This window comes from Bubalus bubalis, chromosome 4 (assembly GCF_019923935.1).
Source record: "Bubalus bubalis isolate 160015118507 breed Murrah chromosome 4, NDDB_SH_1, whole genome shotgun sequence".
NCBI classification, from domain to species: Eukaryota; Metazoa; Chordata; class Mammalia; order Artiodactyla; family Bovidae; genus Bubalus; species Bubalus bubalis.
The window spans coordinates 95,986,020-96,003,571 of NC_059160.1; the positions used below are offsets into that span (position 1 = coordinate 95,986,020).

Genomic DNA, 17,552 nt, shown 5'->3' on the forward strand with positions numbered 1-17,552 from the left:
AATTCATTATGATGCTTAAATTGTCCTCTTTGGCCAGAAGAAAGCAAGAATGGAGGTATAGGAGGCTAAGCGCTGTCATCTCAATAAAAAGGTACAGTATGTTGCTCAATTCCTGAGTTTGAGCCAATTTTCAGATCTAGAATCTACTGACTATAAAGAAGTTTCTGGGTCCTTAGGAGAAAGACTCTGCAGCATTGTGTATACTATATTGTAATGATTTCTTCAGTCATTCCCCAAAGGGTATTTACTTAAGGCATGTACAATGGGGAAAGGATAGTGACCAGTCATTTCAAGGAGCTTTGGAGTGAGGCTCTAATTGCTTTGATAACTGGAGACCCAAAATGTACTCATCCCTCCTGTTAGAGCAGATTACAGAAGCAGCTAATAGAGTCCTAGCTTAAGTCTGGTTTACATAGAATTCATTGGGTCTGCAGACTTACCTGCTGGTCATTTCCCTGGTCCCTGAGTATGTAATTCCAATAGACATAATTAGCAGTTGAAGTACTACGTTGTTAGGCTGTTGGATAGGAGCTACCGTAGTGAAGAAGTGCAACTAGAGGCCTTTAAAATCATTCTTTGGCCCAGCTAAAATAATGAAAACTTATAGTGTCCCAGAGGAGATGGTGGTATTTAGTGTTGCTCTGGATCCCACAGAGTGATTCAGACTACCACAGCAAGCTCAGCCAAGTAGTAGTCTCAATTCAAGCTGAGTAAGGCCTTAGGCACACGTTCGGAGAAGGCAATGGCAACCCACTCCAGTACTGTTGCCTGGAGAATCCCATGGATGGAGGAGCCTGGTAGGCTACAGTCCATGGGGTCACTAAGAGTCGGACATGACTGATGCGACTTAGCAGCAGCAGGTACATGTTATGTGACTATTGATTTGGTGAATGCATTTTTTTTATATTCCAATCCTTTTTTATATTCCAAAAAAAGGATAAGAGGCAGTTTACATTGATGTGGAAGGAATAACTTATTTCTGGCTTCATCCAAGGACTGTTACCTCTTCTAGCCTCTATTTTAATACAGTCTGAAGGGATCTGGACTGTCTGGACACCCTGCAGAACGTCACACCAATATATTACACCTATAATATACTGATGGGTAGAATGAGCAATAGGTGGCTTGTATCCTAGAGGCCTCAGTAAGATACATGCATCTACAGGGTAGGAGATAAACCTTAAGAAGGTTCAGGGATCTGCCACTTCCATAAGGTTTTTAGAGGTCCAGTAGGCATTGGCGTGTGGAGACGTCCCCTCCAGGGTGAAAAACAAGTTCCTGTATCTGGCAACTCCCACAGAAATGAAGCATGATGTCTGATGGGCCTCTTTGGGTTCTGGAAGCACAAATTGCACACCCAGGAGAACTGCTGTGGCTCACATCCTGGGTGACAGTTCTGTGCCGCCTGGAACAGCAGTAGGCTCTGCAGCAGTCAGTGTGGAACACATAACAAGCCCCGCGGGAGATCACAATATAGGCCCCTGGGATTTCAGAGCCAGGTAATGCCATCTGCAGCAGAAGACTTTACTCAAGAAACAGCCCCAGCATGGTAGCAGCCCCTAGTAGGGGCAGAAAGCCAGACTATGGGGCACCGAGTTATCATGGATCCGGAAGTGCCCATCACAAGCTGAGTTCTGTCAGACATGCCCAGTCATAAAGTTGATGGGCCCAGCAGCAGTTCATCATAATACGGTGAAATGATGCATTCAGAATTAAACTCCAATAGGACCAGAAGGCAAGAGTAAACAACATGACCTAGTAGCCCAGACCCCCACATCACCCACTATGCCTGTACCAGCACCCCACCCTCAGGCTGTGTGGCCACATAGGGGGTCACATTTGACCAGCTGAGGGAGGAGAAAAAAACTCAAGCTTGATTATAATGGGTTGGCTTGGTATATGGGTGGGAGGTGAAAAATGGATGGCAGCATATTACACCCACATTCAGTCGTGACCCTAAAAGATGGTGGAGAGGAAAAAGCTTTCCAAAACTTTAAGCAGTGTAGCTGGTTATTCACTTTGTGTGGAAGAAGTGACCCATGGTGAGAATTTATACAGATGCCTAGATTGGAGACAGGGAGTTCTGGAGTAGAGGCATGTCGTCAAACATATTTAGAGTGGGCATAAGAGTAAAGATTTTTGTATCTTATCTTCATTCTGACCAGAAAGCATTAACCATGGGAAAAGGAATGAAACAACCACAGAGATAAAATGATTCTACCAGTTGACATCAGCCAAGAGTTATCATGGCCCACCCCAGAACTGGCACAATGGGCACATGAATGGAATGGCCATGTTTGTAGAGACAGAGGCTACTGAGCCCAGCAACATGGAATCCCACTTATCAAGGCCAGTCGAGCTACTCCTGCCTTGGAAGGTCTAGCTGCCAGCAACAGAAACAGAGACAAACACCGAGACCCCAATATGGCACTATTATTTGAGGAGATAGAGCAGCGATTTGGTGGCAAGTCAACAATACTGAGCCCTTTCCCTTATAAAGTAACCACTGGTTCATCCTCACTGGGATAAATGCCTACTCTGGGTATGGGTTTGCCTTTTTTGCCTGCAGAGCCTCAGCTGTACCACTATCCAGGAGCTTGCAGAAGACCAGATCCACTGGTATGAGATCCTACTCTACACAGCATCTAAAAAGGAACCACTTCGCATTAAAGGTGATTTGAGTATGAACTCATGACCAAGACATCTACTGTTTGTATCATCTGTTGCGCTATCCAGAAGCTGCCAGCCTGAAGGCATAGTACTGAAGAACTGAGTACTGAAGGCACAGCTGAGGTGCCACCTTACAGGCAGTATTCTGCGAGGACAGAGGGCCAGTATATAATTGAATCAGAGACCTCTGAATGGCACTGCTCCTAATAGGAAGAATACATGGGTCCAGAGGATGGAACAGAAGTGGCCTCACTAAACATCTCAATGAGTCATTGGGCGACTTTGTGCTTCCTGTGACCACAACTCTGGGCTTTGCAGGTTTAAAAGTCTTGGTCCCCAGAGAAAGTGCATTTTTGCTAGGGAACAGAAGAGTTTTATTGAACTAAAGGCTATGATTACTGTTCAGGCACTTTGAACTCTTTGTGTCCAGGCCTCAGCAGGCAAGAAGAGGAGTCCCTATCTTGGCAAGAGTAACTGACCTAAATCAACAGGAAAAACAGGGGCTGCTTTCATATAACAGGCAGGAAAAATACATGTGGACTGCATGTGAACCATGTGGAAGTTTATTGATACTTAATTGGAACTGTAAGGACATGTGCAGCAATCCCAGCCTGAGAAATGTCTAATTACCACTCAATATACATTTTCATTAAGAGAGCATTTGGGTCATACTCATGTAAAGCCACTAAGACCTGTAGAGTGACAGGTAGAGAGTCATAAATTTTGAAGCAGATGATGGAGGAGGAAGAGGAAGATGAGCAGTAGTTACATTCCTGAGACCAACTGAGTAACGGGGGTGTACTTTCTCCCAGTAACCTCCTTCTTGTAAGCTCTCACTCCAGAAGAGAGGTCTGGAGAAATTGTAGAGGAGCTGCTCCCAGAACATGGGTGGGGAAGTGGATCGGTGGGGATGCAAGGGGTATTTCTGGTGGTTGTGGGATGCACTGCTCAGATCTTCCTTCAAGAGAGACTAGAAAGGAAGGAGTGAAGAAATCATGAAATGAATAAAAATAGATGCAAATGCTTCTAAAGCTACAGAAATGTTGGGAAATGATACTTATAAAGATGATGATGAAGGTGGAAACAGAAAGAAATCTTTTGACAAAATGCCTTTGGTAACAATTAAAAATGACATCAGTTCACCTCCAAAAGTCAAGGTAAAAATTAAAAATAACTATGAAAATTCCTTCCAAGCCAGCCTCTTCAGAAGCAGATGCTAGCCAAATACACTAGTAAGACATTTGTTAATGGTGATATGAAGCTTTTCAAACAACAAAATAAATGTGACTCTCTGCCTATAACTTAGGCAAAAGGTCGCAGACCATCAACTAAGATTATTTTTATTTGTGATGCTACAACTGTGAACTCGATGAAGCTGACAATGAACTGGAACCCTCAAAGAGTCTTAACAGGGACCACAGGGGTCGATCTGTGATAAGATTATTGATACTGTAGGCCAGATAGTGCCATCTCTGTTAAATTCTGATGCTATTCCTCTTGGGGACAGTAAGCAAAATTTAAAAGATGCCAGCGGAGTTTCCCTAAAGTTCCCATAAGCCTTTTGAGCTCAAAATGTGAAACAAATTTGGGACAACTTAGAAATGTAAATATTGTTGCAGCCTGGGAAGTTAATTCATCTTATTTTTCATACTGGATCTCAGCTCTCAAGTGTCTCTTGTGTCCCAAGACTTATTCTGTACCACGCGTTTTTAACCTGGCCAAAAAAAAAAAGGGAAAGCATCAAAATATTCACCTTGGCATGTCTCATATGATCTTATTTATATCAACTTGTTCTCTTGTTTACAGGCAAAGGTTTCTAAGTAAAGTGTCATTTTTATTTCCTTTATAGAGAGAGTGAGATACAGAGGGAGAGAAAATGCTGTGAATGTTATAGTTATCTGACAGTCTTCTAGTGCTATACCTTGGGAATTCACCACAGCATTTATGTTATAGCCTCATCCTCCCTGAACTGCTCCCCATCAAGACTGAGCACAGCTCTGGTGTTAGAGCCAGGCCACGCCCACCCAAATGGGGAGCCCTTCAAATGGTCAGTCTTTGGAGGCTCCTCATTGGTCTAGCCAAGACTTCCCAGAGCTGAATGGCAGCCCTTTCTTGTTTCATGGGTAGCAGAACTGCATCAGTTTGAGGGCACTCCTGGCCTCCTGCCTCCTCTTTGTTTTTTTCTTAATAGCTATTTTCCCCCCAAAATCTCTTGATGTCTACTTTTCCATGGATCTGAACTGACCAAAGTCACATGTATTGCAGGATGTTTAGCATCCCTGGCCTTACCCACAAATGCTGGTGGCACTGTCCCCATTTTGAGGTAACTAATGACACCTTCACAGATTGCCAGAATGCTTCTATTGAGAACCACTCGAGAACATAGTCATCAAGATCACAAAACTTGAGCTCGAAGAATTGTTCAGGTAAAACAATTATGAAACAGAAAAGTTTAATGATTTCCTCTGTTCCTTTTCTCCCTCTCCTACAGTGCCTTCACCTTCTTTTAAGTTTTGAATTTCTCAATTGAAACTGATAAACTTGAATAGTGGGGTTTTAAAGACCAAAGAGGCTGTACAGCTACAGAATTTAGAAGTAAGTTTAGGAAATGATCACCTTCTGAAACTGAAGCTAAAGAGAAAGATCAGTTATGATAGATGAAATTAGCTCCTGTGTAAGTAATCTGCTCTTGGAATTGGCTGCAAAAGTATTGCTTTTGTGATTATAATGCTTTCCAAGTTTCCATCAAGTCATAAGGATATAGTCTCAAGAAGACATTCTTGGAATGTGGAGGGACTGTGGAGTAGTCAGTAGTAGGTAGCACCATCTGAAAAAGATCCACGAATTTTAGTGTAGTTGACAAGTCTGTAGCAGAGATCATTTTCACTTTTAATTCAATAAATATTCATCTAATTATTTATTGCCTACTATGCCCCAAGTATTATATATTAAGCACAGAACATACAATAGTAAATAGAACATGGTTTTTTTTTGTTTTTGTTTGTTTGCAAAGTTGCTTCAGTCATGTCCGACTCTTTTCAACCCTGTGGACCATAGTTCACCAAGCTCCTCTGTCCGTGGGATTCTCCAGCAAAGAATACTTGAGTGGGTTGCCATGCTCTTCTCCAGGGGACCTTCCCCACCCAGGGATTGAAACCGGATCTCTTACATCTCCTGCATTGGCAGGCGGGTTCTTTACCACTAGCATCACCTGGAAAGCCCCATGGTCCTTCCCCTCAAAGAACTTATCATCTGGAGAATGCATTCTCAATGGGCAAAAAACCTTCCATATTACAGTGGTTTGTGGCCCTCCCGTACATAAACAGATATACAGGATATCTGTGGTTTAAGATCTCACAGGGGATGGGAGTATTAGTCTAAAAATGCCTAAAATGGCTTCAATAGGTCAATCATGAAACTAAAGTTAACCTGATGTAAAGGAGGAAAAAGAGAAAAAAATGAATAAGATGAAATAAAACAAGAAGGAAAAGTAGCATGATGAAAGAGAAATAGGAAAGAAGAGATGAGAAAATAAGGTATGTGAAATTTTAATACAAAAATAGTTCTGTCTGCCACTGAGCCATATGACATACAACTTCTTTTCATTGACATTCTGAAATACAAGCTTATTCCTCAACGTTATTTCTGGCTTTGGCAACAAAGCATTAAATGTGAAAAGCAATACTGGAATGCCTGCTTTTCATCAAAAGAATTCCCATATCCTAAATCACTCATTCTTAATCAAATATTCCACATGTCCTCACTTCTCTCATTTAAAATTTAAACTTATAAAACTATTTTCTATTAGGTTCCTAAGGACCCTGTTATTCCACTTATGTACATGTAATGTGAGCTTTGTTAGCTCCATGATTATCAAAGCCTTCATTATTATAGCCATTCTTTCTTTCTTTATCTGCCATAGTAAACAAAGACATTGGTTGTCATTTTATAGCTTATCAAGCTTTTCTGTAGCTTGGATTTACCCCTCTGGACCGTATCCTTTTCTTTATTCTGAATATAGGTGCACCAAACAACTTTATGATTACTAGTTATATTTTTTGGATATCTTGATATAAGGAAGAAAGCGACCTTGCTAGCAGACATTGGTATTTCAGTTAATAGAATCATCTTTATTAGCACTTTAAAATATTTATGTGTATTTTATTGTGATATAATTAACATGGACTTCCTAGGTGGCTCAGTTGTAAAGAATCCACCTGCCAAGCAGGAGACATAGGTTTGATCCTTGAATATTGAAGATCCCCTGGAGAAGGAATGGCAACCCACTCCAATAGTCTTGCCTGGAAAATCCCATGGACAGAGGGGCCCGGTGGGCTACAGTCTATGATGTTGGAAAGATTTGGACACAACTGATCACCTACATGCATGCAGCATTCCATTATCCGGATGTACCAGTTTATCAGTTCACCTGTTGAAGGATATCTTGATTGCTTCCAAATGTTAGCAATTATGAATAAAACTGCTAAAACATATGTGTGCAGGTTTTAATGTGAACATAAGTTTCCCATTCTTTTGGATAAATACCAGGAAGTGCAATTGCTGGATCATATGGTAAGAGTTTGTTTTCTAAGAAACCGCCAAACTGTCCTCTAGTCTCTAGCATTTTGCGTTCCCATCAGCAATGAATGAGAGTTTCTGTTGCTCCACATCCTTGCCAACATTTGGTGTTAACAGTATTCTGAATTTTGGCCATTCTAATAGGTGTGTAGAAGTATTTCGTTGTTCTAGTTTGAATTTCATGATGATTTATGATGTGGAACATCTTTTCATATACTTATTTGCCATCTGTTTATCTTCTTTTTTGAAGTGTCTGTTAAGGTTTTTGGCCGATTTTAAAATCAGATTATTTTCTTATCAAATTTTAAAGGTTCTTTGTATATTTTGGATAATAGTCCTTTATCAGGTACATCTTTTGTGAATATTTTCTCCAGTCTGTGGCTTGTTTTCTAATTTTCTTGACACTGTCTTTTGCAGAGCATAGTTTTTCATTTTAATGAAGTCCAACTTATCAATTATCTCTTTCATGGATGATGTCTGGTGTTTTATCTGAAAAGGCATCACCAGTTACAAAATAAATGAATCATGGGGATGAAATGCATAGTATGGGGAATATACTCCAGAATATTGTATAGTGACAGATGGTAACTAGATTTATTATGGTGATCATTTTGTAATGTATAGAAATATGGAATCACTATGTTGTACATCTAGAACTAACACAAGTGTTGTAGGTTAATTGTACTTAAAAATATTGAAAACTTAAAAAGACATCACTATACCCAAAGTTATCTAGGTTTTCTCCTATGTCATCTTCTAGGAGTTTTATAGTTTTGTGTTTTACATTTAGGTCTGTGATTCGAGTTAATTTTTGTTAAAGGTATAAGGTTTGTGCCCAGAATCATATTTTTGCACGTGGATGTCCAGTTGTTCTAGCAGCATTTGTTTAAGTGACTATCTGCTCCATTGTGTTGCTTTTGCTTATTTGTCAAAGGTTGATTAAGTTTATGGGTGTCTGTTTCTGGGCTGCCTATTCTGTTGCCATTGATCTATTTGTCTATTATTTTACTAATACCACAGCATCTCGATTACTGTAGCTTTAGTCCTTCAACTTTGTTCTTAGACATTTCATTTTGGTTTGATAACTGTATGTATACTTGTGTAACTGCAGCAAAATATAGATCCTTTGTGTTACTCCTGAAAGTTCTCTTGTATCTGCCTTGCCATTGTCCTCTGCAGCCAACTTCTGATGCCAGATTAGTATTGTCTTTCTTGGATTTCACATAAATAGAACCATACAGCACGCACTCTACTGTGCCTTCTTCTTTAAGATATCTGTGAGATTTATCCATGTTGTTAGGTTTTTATGGGTGTGTTGTATTCTATTGTATGGGGCTTCCCAGGTGATGCTAGTGGTAAAGAATCTGCCTGCCAATGCAGGAGACATGAGACATGGGTTCAGAAAATGGCAACCCACTCCAGTATTCTTGCCTGGAGAGTCCCATGGGCAGAGGAGCCTGGTGGGCTACAGTCCGTAGGGTCTCAGAGTCAAAGACATGACTGAAGCGACTTTGCATGCAAGCACATGCATTCAATTCTATAAATATATGATTTGCTTATCTATGCTCCTGTTGATGTACATTTGGGTTGTTTCTAGTTTTTAGTTACTATGAATTAGGTTGCTTTAAACTTTGTTTTTTTGTGAACATGTATTTTCATTTCTCTTTGATAACTATCTAAAACTGATACTGCTGGGTCATGAATAGGTTAGATGAATATTTAACTATAAACAAACTGCCAAGAAGTTTTTCAAAGTGTTTTTACTATTATGCACTCATACCAGCAATGTATGAATTCTAGCTGGTTCAAATTCTAATATTTGTGTTATTATTAGACTTAGAGTTTAGTGCACGTAATGGAATCTCATGGAAAAAATGGAAAAAATCATGGTTTTAATTTGCATTTCCCTAATGATGCTAAACTGTACTCTGCTTTTTAGAGGTAAAAAGAAACTTATGTGCTATGGACAGATTTTCATATAGAGATTTACATCATCATTTTTAGCAGCTCAGGGGTTTTTCACTGTATGTAGGTACCATCATATATTTAACTAGTGTCCTAGTGATGGTACTTACACTGTTTCTACTGCTGCTGCTGCTGCTGCTAAGTCACTTCAGTCGTGTCCAACTCTGTGCGACCCCATGGACTGCAGCCTACCAGGCTTCTCCGTCCATGGGATTCTCCAGGCAAGAACACTGGAGTGGGTTGCCATTTCCTTCTCCAGTGCATGAAAGTGGAAAGTGAAAGTGAAGTCGCTCAGTCGTGTCCAACTCTTAGGGACCCCATGGTCTGCAGCCCACCAGGCTCCTCCATCCATGGGATTTTCCAGGCAACAGTACTGGAGTGGGGTGCCATTGCCTTCTCCCTACACTGTTTCTAGAAGCACATATTATAAAAAGGGAGTGAGGAACATCCTTGTAAATGTTTTATTTTCTTTAGCATATATGACTAGAAAATGAGATTGCTGGGGCAACGGCTAATGCTTACGTTAAATTTTGATGAATATTGGTGTGCCAATTTCAATTTCACACCAGTAATGCATGACAGTAATTGCATCCCCACTGCACTGTGTACACTGACAAAAAGGATGTTTGCAACTTGAACATCTTTTCATTTGTTAATTAGATGTTTTTCTTGGTTTAAGAAAGTCCTATTGATATCCTTTGCCAATTTTATTGTGTTGTTTTAAAAATGATATTCTATGACATTTTTGTGTATTAGGAATCTTTTCCCTTCTTTTTTCACATGATACACATTGATTTTCCATTGGTTATTATTTGTGTGTAGATTACAATCTTTATGTGGTTAATTTTTATCATTTTTTTCTTTTATGGTTTCTAGTTCTTGCTTCATACTTAGAAAAGGCCTTTCTCAGGATTATTTTAGTTTCCTCAATTTTCTTGTAGTATTTTTATGGTTTCATTCTTTACATTTAAATTCTTGATTCGTCTGGTATTTAACAAATATAATAGTTGAATAGCCTCTCCCCAATGTTTAGTCATTCCTCAGATAATCTTTTTCCCACTGACCAATGATTTGTAACATACAGTTTATTGATTCCACTGAGACTTCTGGAGTCAGACTGACTGACTTCATCAGTCACCAGTAAAGGCTCTAGGTAATGTTGTAAAATCAAGATAATAATAATTGCATCTATCTTACAGAGAGTGAAATAAGATAATCTGAAAAGGTACTCCAGTAGTTGACATGTAATTGCTCAGAGGATGTGAACTACTATTATTGATGTGTACACAGCAGTTCATTTATGGATTCTGTATTTTGTTCCCTGATATATCTCCCACATCTTTGTGATCCATTAACATCCATTACCCATCTCTCAGTCCCATCTAATGACTCCTCTTTCCTCATTTTCACAAAAAGGTCCTAATTTCAGTTGCCTTTCTAATCATAACTAGAGCTCGAAAATGTTAACCTTGGGGAGGGGAGGGGATAAGCTGTGCTACATAGGGTCGTGACAATTAAAACCCAAGCTCGGCGGCATTGGAAGGGGAAGGCAGGCTGCCCATTCCTCCTACCTCCTGTTCTGAAAGGCTGAAGTCCTACCTTATTTCAGCCCTTGGCCTATAACTGACATTCTCAAAACCTAGAATTTGTATTCCAACTCTAGTTTACCACATAGAGACAAACCGTTCACAACGTTACCCCAGTGGGCCCTGAACTTGAGCTGGTGACACGTTTTGAGATCTGGAGCGGGCGGCGAGGGGGACCAGCGCCTGGGCCCCGGTTCTGACCGGGCCATTTCCTCCGGGCAGGCCGCGCCGGCTCCGCACTCGTGGGCGGAGGCCCCACGGCCGACGTAAGGCAGCGACTTCGAGACTCTCTAATCTGCACGGTAGGGCACGAAGGCAGGCGGCGGTGGCGCCAGGACCACCACCAGAGTCCTCAGACAGGAAAAAAGTGTGCGAAGAGCGGGGCCGAGCGCACAAGCGGGAAGCTGGAGGAAAGCCCCGGAGGGGCTGCGTGGGGAGGAGGCGAGGGAGCGCGGCTTCCCGCTCTACTGCGCGCCTCACTCTGGCTCCCTGAAGCAGGTGCCGGCCCCGGACTGTGCGTTCCTTTTGCCCCTGGGGATCTTGGCGACCCCCAGAGGCCTCTCGGGGCGCCGCCCGGGCCCGGCGTTCCCGCGGTTGTCGGCCGCAGCTCCCGCCTCGGGCCGCTCGTCTCCTCCCTCTCCTCCCTCTAACGGCCTCCGGCCGCGGCCGGCGTCCGCGGCGAGGGTGACGTCGGCGTGGGGGCGGGACTTCCTGCTTCGCGCGCCCTTGGGTCTCGGTACCGAGTCCGCTCCGTGGGGTTTGCGGGGCGGCGGGCCCGGGGTGCCTTCCCGGCCGGACTTCGGCGCCGGCCCCGCACCCCTGAGAACGCCGGTCCGCCGAGGAGGAGCGGGGCTTTTTTCCATCGCCGCCCTCTCTGCCTTTGGAGCTCTCCTGGGATACCCCACATTTCCCTAGGGTCGGGAGCCCGAGGGGCGCGCTCGGCTGTCCGGCTCCTGCTCTTCAGCCTGTGCCACGAGCGGCAGCCGAGACCTCGTCAGACGTGACGGGCTGGGTCGGCAACCCGCGTGCGGGACCGCCTCCCGTAGCCCCAATGCCCCGGCGGGAAGAGAGCCGTGAGGGTTGTCCGCCTGGCGAGTGCGGCCAGATCACCGGTCACTGTTTGCTGTGTTGCAAGGACCATGTGTGAGTCTGGTAGGTAACGCTTCTTGTCCGTGGCTTGGAATACTCATGGCTTTTTTCTTCACAACTTGCCCTTGAGTTCTTCTTTTGTTATTTTTCTCGTGGAGCAGTTGGAGAGGGTGTTAGAAAAGTAAGCTGGGAGAATGCTCTGTAGCCGATTGACTGCACGTGAAACTCTTTATGGGGCTTTTTAATGTGCTCCGGCGTGGTGCTTGTGTAGCCCGTTTAAAACCTGACTAAACGTGGGATACATCTAGTTTCGCTTGCGAAAAAAAATTATGCTACCGTTTTCGTTGACCCTGAAGACAATTCTAGCAGTGATGTTGGCTGTCGTTACAGAGATAGCGTTAGAATATGTGAGTGCTGGGCTTTAATGGACATTTTGATATGCCCTTAATGTCCAAATTTTGATCGAAATAAACGGGCACTTGGCTTTTAAAATGCCCCTTCCAAGTATTTTAAAAGCCTTTGGTCACAAAAGTTGTAATGATGAAACTGTCTCAGTAAAATGTTGAAGATGTCTAGGATAACAAGAAACTTGTTCATAGTTTCTCATATATAGTATATAGTTCATACTGTGTTCAGACTATGAGCATGAAATACTTGAGTAGATCTAAAACTGAGTAGGTTGTTAAAGCATTGCTTCTGTTACCAAGCAACATCTCTTGTAAACAAGTCTAATACTCAACTAGAATATAATTAAATATGTGTATCCTACAATTATCTGGATTCAGAATTTTCTAAATTCAGGGGTTCAGTCTGTAGGTGGTTGCAGTTCATATTCACCTTTTGTATTGAGCTGCGATTTCAAACTCACTTTGTTTAGAATTATTAGATTGCTTTAGATTTCAGAGTTGTGTAGAACTCTCCAGAGAGTTAAAAATGAATTTGAGTTACACCTTTTGGTTTTTTCGGACATAGGAAGTCAGATGTTCCCCTTTGAGTATTTTCTAACCAGGTGAAGTGTGGTTATATTTAGAAATTTTATCAAGTAGTAGAGTAATACCAGTTTAGGGTAACAGCACTGGGAGATTGAAACACTAACTGCCCACAGGTGGTTTTTAAACCTTGGTTTAGCCAATAATCTCACTCTTCTCCACTCATTGAACCCTTAATGATATAATTTGTTTGGCAAGTAAGGTGTACCTGGGAGATACTGTGGATTTGGTTCCAGACCACTGCAGTAAAGCGAGTCACATAAATTTTTTGTTTTTATTTTTCAGTGCATATAAAAGTTGTGTTTACACTATACTGTAGTCTGTTAAGGGTGCAGTGTGCATTATGTCTAAAAATATACATATCTTAATTAAAATACTTAATTGCTAAAAAGTGTTGACCATTGTCTCACAGTGCGGAGTTGCCACAAACCTACAATATGTAAAAAAATTGCACTGTTTGTGAGGTGCAATACCATGAAGCGCAATAAAGTGAATTATGCTGGTAGGTAGTTTTTAGACCACTTTTGGGGTGATATTGAATGCAGTAACCCGTCAAGTATGGAAAAAAGGTGAGAACACCTGAGACACTGTGAGAGTGAATGACTTCTTTGAAGTCGGACTATTAGTGATGGGAGTTGGAACTTAAAGTTTTGTTATTTCCATCATGCCCTGACTATTTCAAAAATCTGTAGACTTTGTTTTAGTCCTTTCCCTCTTTCCTTTCCTGTATACTGATGTTGAAGTAATGAAATTGTCAAGAATTGGGCAAGACAAACAAAGGAGAAAAATCCAGGATGACTCATACATGTTGGTGTGATAAACTCCTTAGTAATCAGAAGTCAGCATTTTGTCATGGGAAGTTATAATTTAAGCCTAGAAGAATGAAATCTTAACAGATTAGTGAATGGTCCAAGTTCTTTGTATGTATGGTGTTTTCTAGGTGCTATCTCTGCCTAAAGTAAATGAGTTTTATTTTAACTTTGTCATATGTAATGCATTAGGCTCAGCAAGTAATTTTCTTAAGTTGTCTAACCTGTGTAAAAATGTTCAGAGGTACTCTTTCCTGTTGACTGAAGTTCACGTTCCTTATCTGAACTCTTCAGAATTTCATCACATCTGCCTTTTCAAGCTTATGTTCTTTATAGAAAAGCTATCCTCTGACCAGACCATTGTCTAAACCTACTATGTGCTTTCTCCTTTCCTTACCAGTCTTCATTCTTTCTCCCTACCTGACCTGATTTCTTTCCTTTCCTAAAATCTAAATAGTACACACTCTATAAAGTTCGACTCTGTAGGGAGGAAAAATTCTCTACCCTTTTAGGGTCTCTGGCTGGCCCTAATAATTAAATTGATATAGATTAACAGTAGAACAGCATACACGTTTAAAAAAAAATGTCTTTTTCACGTACACGGAGAATGAAGACTGGAAAAAGTGACCAGAGCAGGAAGCTTTTACAAATCTTCCTTGACTTACTGTGGTGTTACCTCCCCTATCATAAGCTGATGCGTTTAATATACCTAACCTACCCAATTACATCATACCTTAGTCTACCCTACCTTAAACATGCTCAGAGCACTTATATCAGCCTACAAGGTTGGGCAAAATCATCTAACATGCAGCCTGTTTTATAATAAAGTGTTGATTATGTCATGTAACTTACTGAATACTGTACTGAAAGTGAAAGATATAATGGTTGTATGGGTCCAGAATGGTTGGAAGTATATCAGTTCTTTACCTTCTTGATTGCTGGGAGCTGCAGCTGCCCAGAATCAGGAGAGAGAGGTCTGTATTGCATATCACAGGCTGGCAAAAGATCAAAGTTAAAAATTTGAAGTGCGGTTTCTACTGAATGTGAATTGAAAGTGAAAGGTGAAAGTGTTAGTGGCTCAGGTGTGTCCAAGTGTGACCCCATGGACTGTAGCCCGCCAGGCTCCTCTGTCCATGGAATTCTCCAGGCAACAGTCCTGGAGTGGGTGGCCATTTATTTCTCCAGGGGATCTTCCCGACCCAAGGATTGAACTCAGGTCTGCATTGCTGGCAGACTCTTTACCGTCTGCACCAGTGAATTGCTTTATGCACTATTGTGAAGTCAAAAGGTCCTAAGTTAGAGCTGGTCTATATCTTTTAGACAAAGAAACTAATTTGTGAAAAATTGACAAAGAGTTTTGGGCTAGGGGGAACAAATTGGAGAAATGACCAGGAAGATAATGGTTAGTTTAACAAGTTGGTACAAATTTCTTGGCTTTGATTCATTCACTGCCTCTAGTGATAAGAATGTCTTCCTTCCTCCTGGTACAGGGAGGGCACCTTTCACATGGGAGTTTTATCTCCTGCTTTCTGGAAGAAAAAGGACAGTCTGAGTGCTCCTCTTTCATCTGCTGTTTCTCAGGTGCTTTTAACTCCGTCACTATACCAAAGAGGCAGATTTTGTGGTAACATACTGCACTCCACCTCTGAAGTCCTGCAGAATGTATTTATCAGTCCTGCTCACTTGAAACTTTATACTGTATTGTTATAACATTTCTATGTATCTCGTACCTTCCTGACTATAGATGATAAGCTCTTTAGGGGCAGAACATCAGATCTCAGTAAACTGTATCCTTAGTCTTTTCCAAATAGGAGTTGCTGAATAAATGTTTATTAGAGATGAGGAATGTGTATTTGTACTCCTCCTGTAGTGTAGTGCAAGTAAACGAAAATCTTTTGAGAGTAACTGAGGGAGAAAGGGCAATGATCAGCCATTAGAAAGGGGATTAAAAAGAGGGGATTCAACTGGAATTGGAGGTAAAGTTTCTGTTCCTAGAAAGTATGAATAGTTGAGAATTTCCCATGACAGTATTAGCTGTAAGGACTCCCTCAGGAATGCTGGCACTATTTCCCTAGTGGTCTTGGGAGTTTGGTCAGTTTCCTAGTTCTTCTTTAGTAGAATCTGGGTTTAAAATAATTCCCCCACTTCCTTTCCTTCCTTTCCTCTTCCCTGCCCTCTTCCATTCCTCTCTTTCTGTTTCCTCATTTTGCCCCTTTCCATTTTACTTTTTACCTAGTAAAGACTTACTTTATGAAATTATGTTTTTATTTTCATTTGGCCCTCATAAATTAACAGTTCTCTCAAGTTTTATATTTTTCTATCAGGACTGCCTCTCTGGGTGCTGGAAAGATCACAGACTCTAGTCTAGCACTATTTTTTTTTTTTTTTTAATAAAGTTTAACTGAGCTATAATCCAGAAAGAAATTAAAGCCACCAGTGTGGCTTGAAGTGTCCAGTTATTTGTTTTCTGAATATTGTAACTTCACATCACTTTTGGGTTAAAATTCATGGAGTTAGGAGGAGCCTAAACCTAGCTATTCTCTTTTGGAAAGTATTTATCACTCTCTTCAAATAAATTCTAGGTATTTTAATAGTTTTGCTGTAAATCTTGTATCTGATGCTTATGACAAAGAGTCATTTTAGTTAAAGGTATTAAAAAGTTGAGTCTCAAGAGTCCTTTTATAAATCTTGGTTTAATTCAGTTGCTTCTTAGTGAGCTGGCTGTCTTAGCTTCTGAGTTGTTGCCCAGTAACACGATTGCGGTCGAGTATAGCAACCACTGGCAACGTTAGCTTTGGGCTACAGGGATTTTCCCAATGAAGTTGCAGTGCCTATCTCTAGTGTTCACATTCAGTCTGTTTTTCTCAACTGAATCACATTAAGGGAGACAAACTGAAATTACATATGATATAATTACTTTTTTTTTTTTTTAAGTGCTGACAAATCATAACTTTCATGTTTTCCACATAGGGATGCAAGATAAATATATATTGAGTTGCATGTGAAGAACGTGTGAAAAGACTGGTTCAATTAAAGATTATTCTAGACAGAAAAAAACTGGTAAATAATAATTAATATCAGAGTTCTGTACAACTGATAGAGCCAGCCAGAGCTGGAATGGATGAAGTTGAAATGGTTCTTTTTTAGATAACATTTTAATATTACTTCCAGAGGTTCATTGAGAGGGTAGATCTATAAGCATGAATTGATAGGCACCCTGATTTTGTGGGAAGAGAATTATGACTCAGGCGACCATAGCTTGACTAAGTCACTTAACCTTTCTTGGCCTCTTTTCTCGCTTGAAAAAATAAATTCCCAAAGAATTCTTTAAGAAATTATACCCTTCCAATTTAAAGCAAATCTTATTTCTTCTGTTCATTGGTTTAGTCAATATTTGAGTGCCCATTATGTGTCTTTCACTGTGCTAGATACCAGAGTACCAGATTGTGAATAAGACATAGTCTCAAGCAGCTTTGGTGGGAGAAATGGATAATTATTTGTAATATAAATTCAGTAAATAAATAAGGGTGTGTTCAAATGGCAACCCACTCCAGTATCTTTGCCTGGAAAATTCCATGGACGAAGGAGCCTGACAGTCCATGGGGTCTCAAAGAGTCGGACACAGCTGAGCAACTTCTCTCACTGGGGGCATGTAGGGAGGACAACTGACCGAGAACTGCAGACATGATACACTGTGATTAAGGAATGCCTCATTTGAATTATGTAAGAGTAATCTGAGAGTGGACAAAGAAATATTCAGCATGGCCTGGAGGGAATTAATCAGACATGGAAAACAGGAGTTTCTCTGAATTGGAGAGATAGGGTCAGAAGTTGTCAGCCATGGTAGTAGGTAAGATCCTGGGTGT

The 17,552-nt window shown here is 41.1% G+C and overlaps 2 protein-coding genes across 5 annotated transcripts in view; one reads left to right on the forward strand and one right to left on the reverse strand.

Annotated features, from left to right (window-relative positions):
* Window positions 1-3,603: 3,603 nt before the first annotated feature.
* Window positions 3,604-11,940, reverse strand: LOC112584414. Its single transcript, XM_045165521.1, has 3 exons — window positions 11,800-11,940; window positions 11,001-11,690; window positions 3,604-5,497 (listed from the first exon to the last, which is right to left on the reverse strand). Exons 1-3 carry the CDS (start codon window positions 11,938-11,940, stop codon window positions 5,393-5,395), a joined length of 936 nt encoding a protein of 311 aa, XP_045021456.1. The 3' UTR covers window positions 3,604-5,392.
* CEP83 (centrosomal protein 83) overlaps window positions 11,530-17,552 on the forward strand; it is a 144,306-nt gene continuing 138,283 nt past the window's right edge. For 3 of the 4 annotated variants that reach the window (XM_044941820.2, XM_006064485.4, XM_044941821.2), the window contains exon 1: window positions 11,530-11,951. The gene's annotated coding sequence lies outside the window, so the exon portion shown is untranslated. Of the gene's footprint in view, window positions 11,954-17,552 lie in introns of all 4 variants that reach the window. The other variant, XM_044941819.2, reaches the window with a different exon arrangement.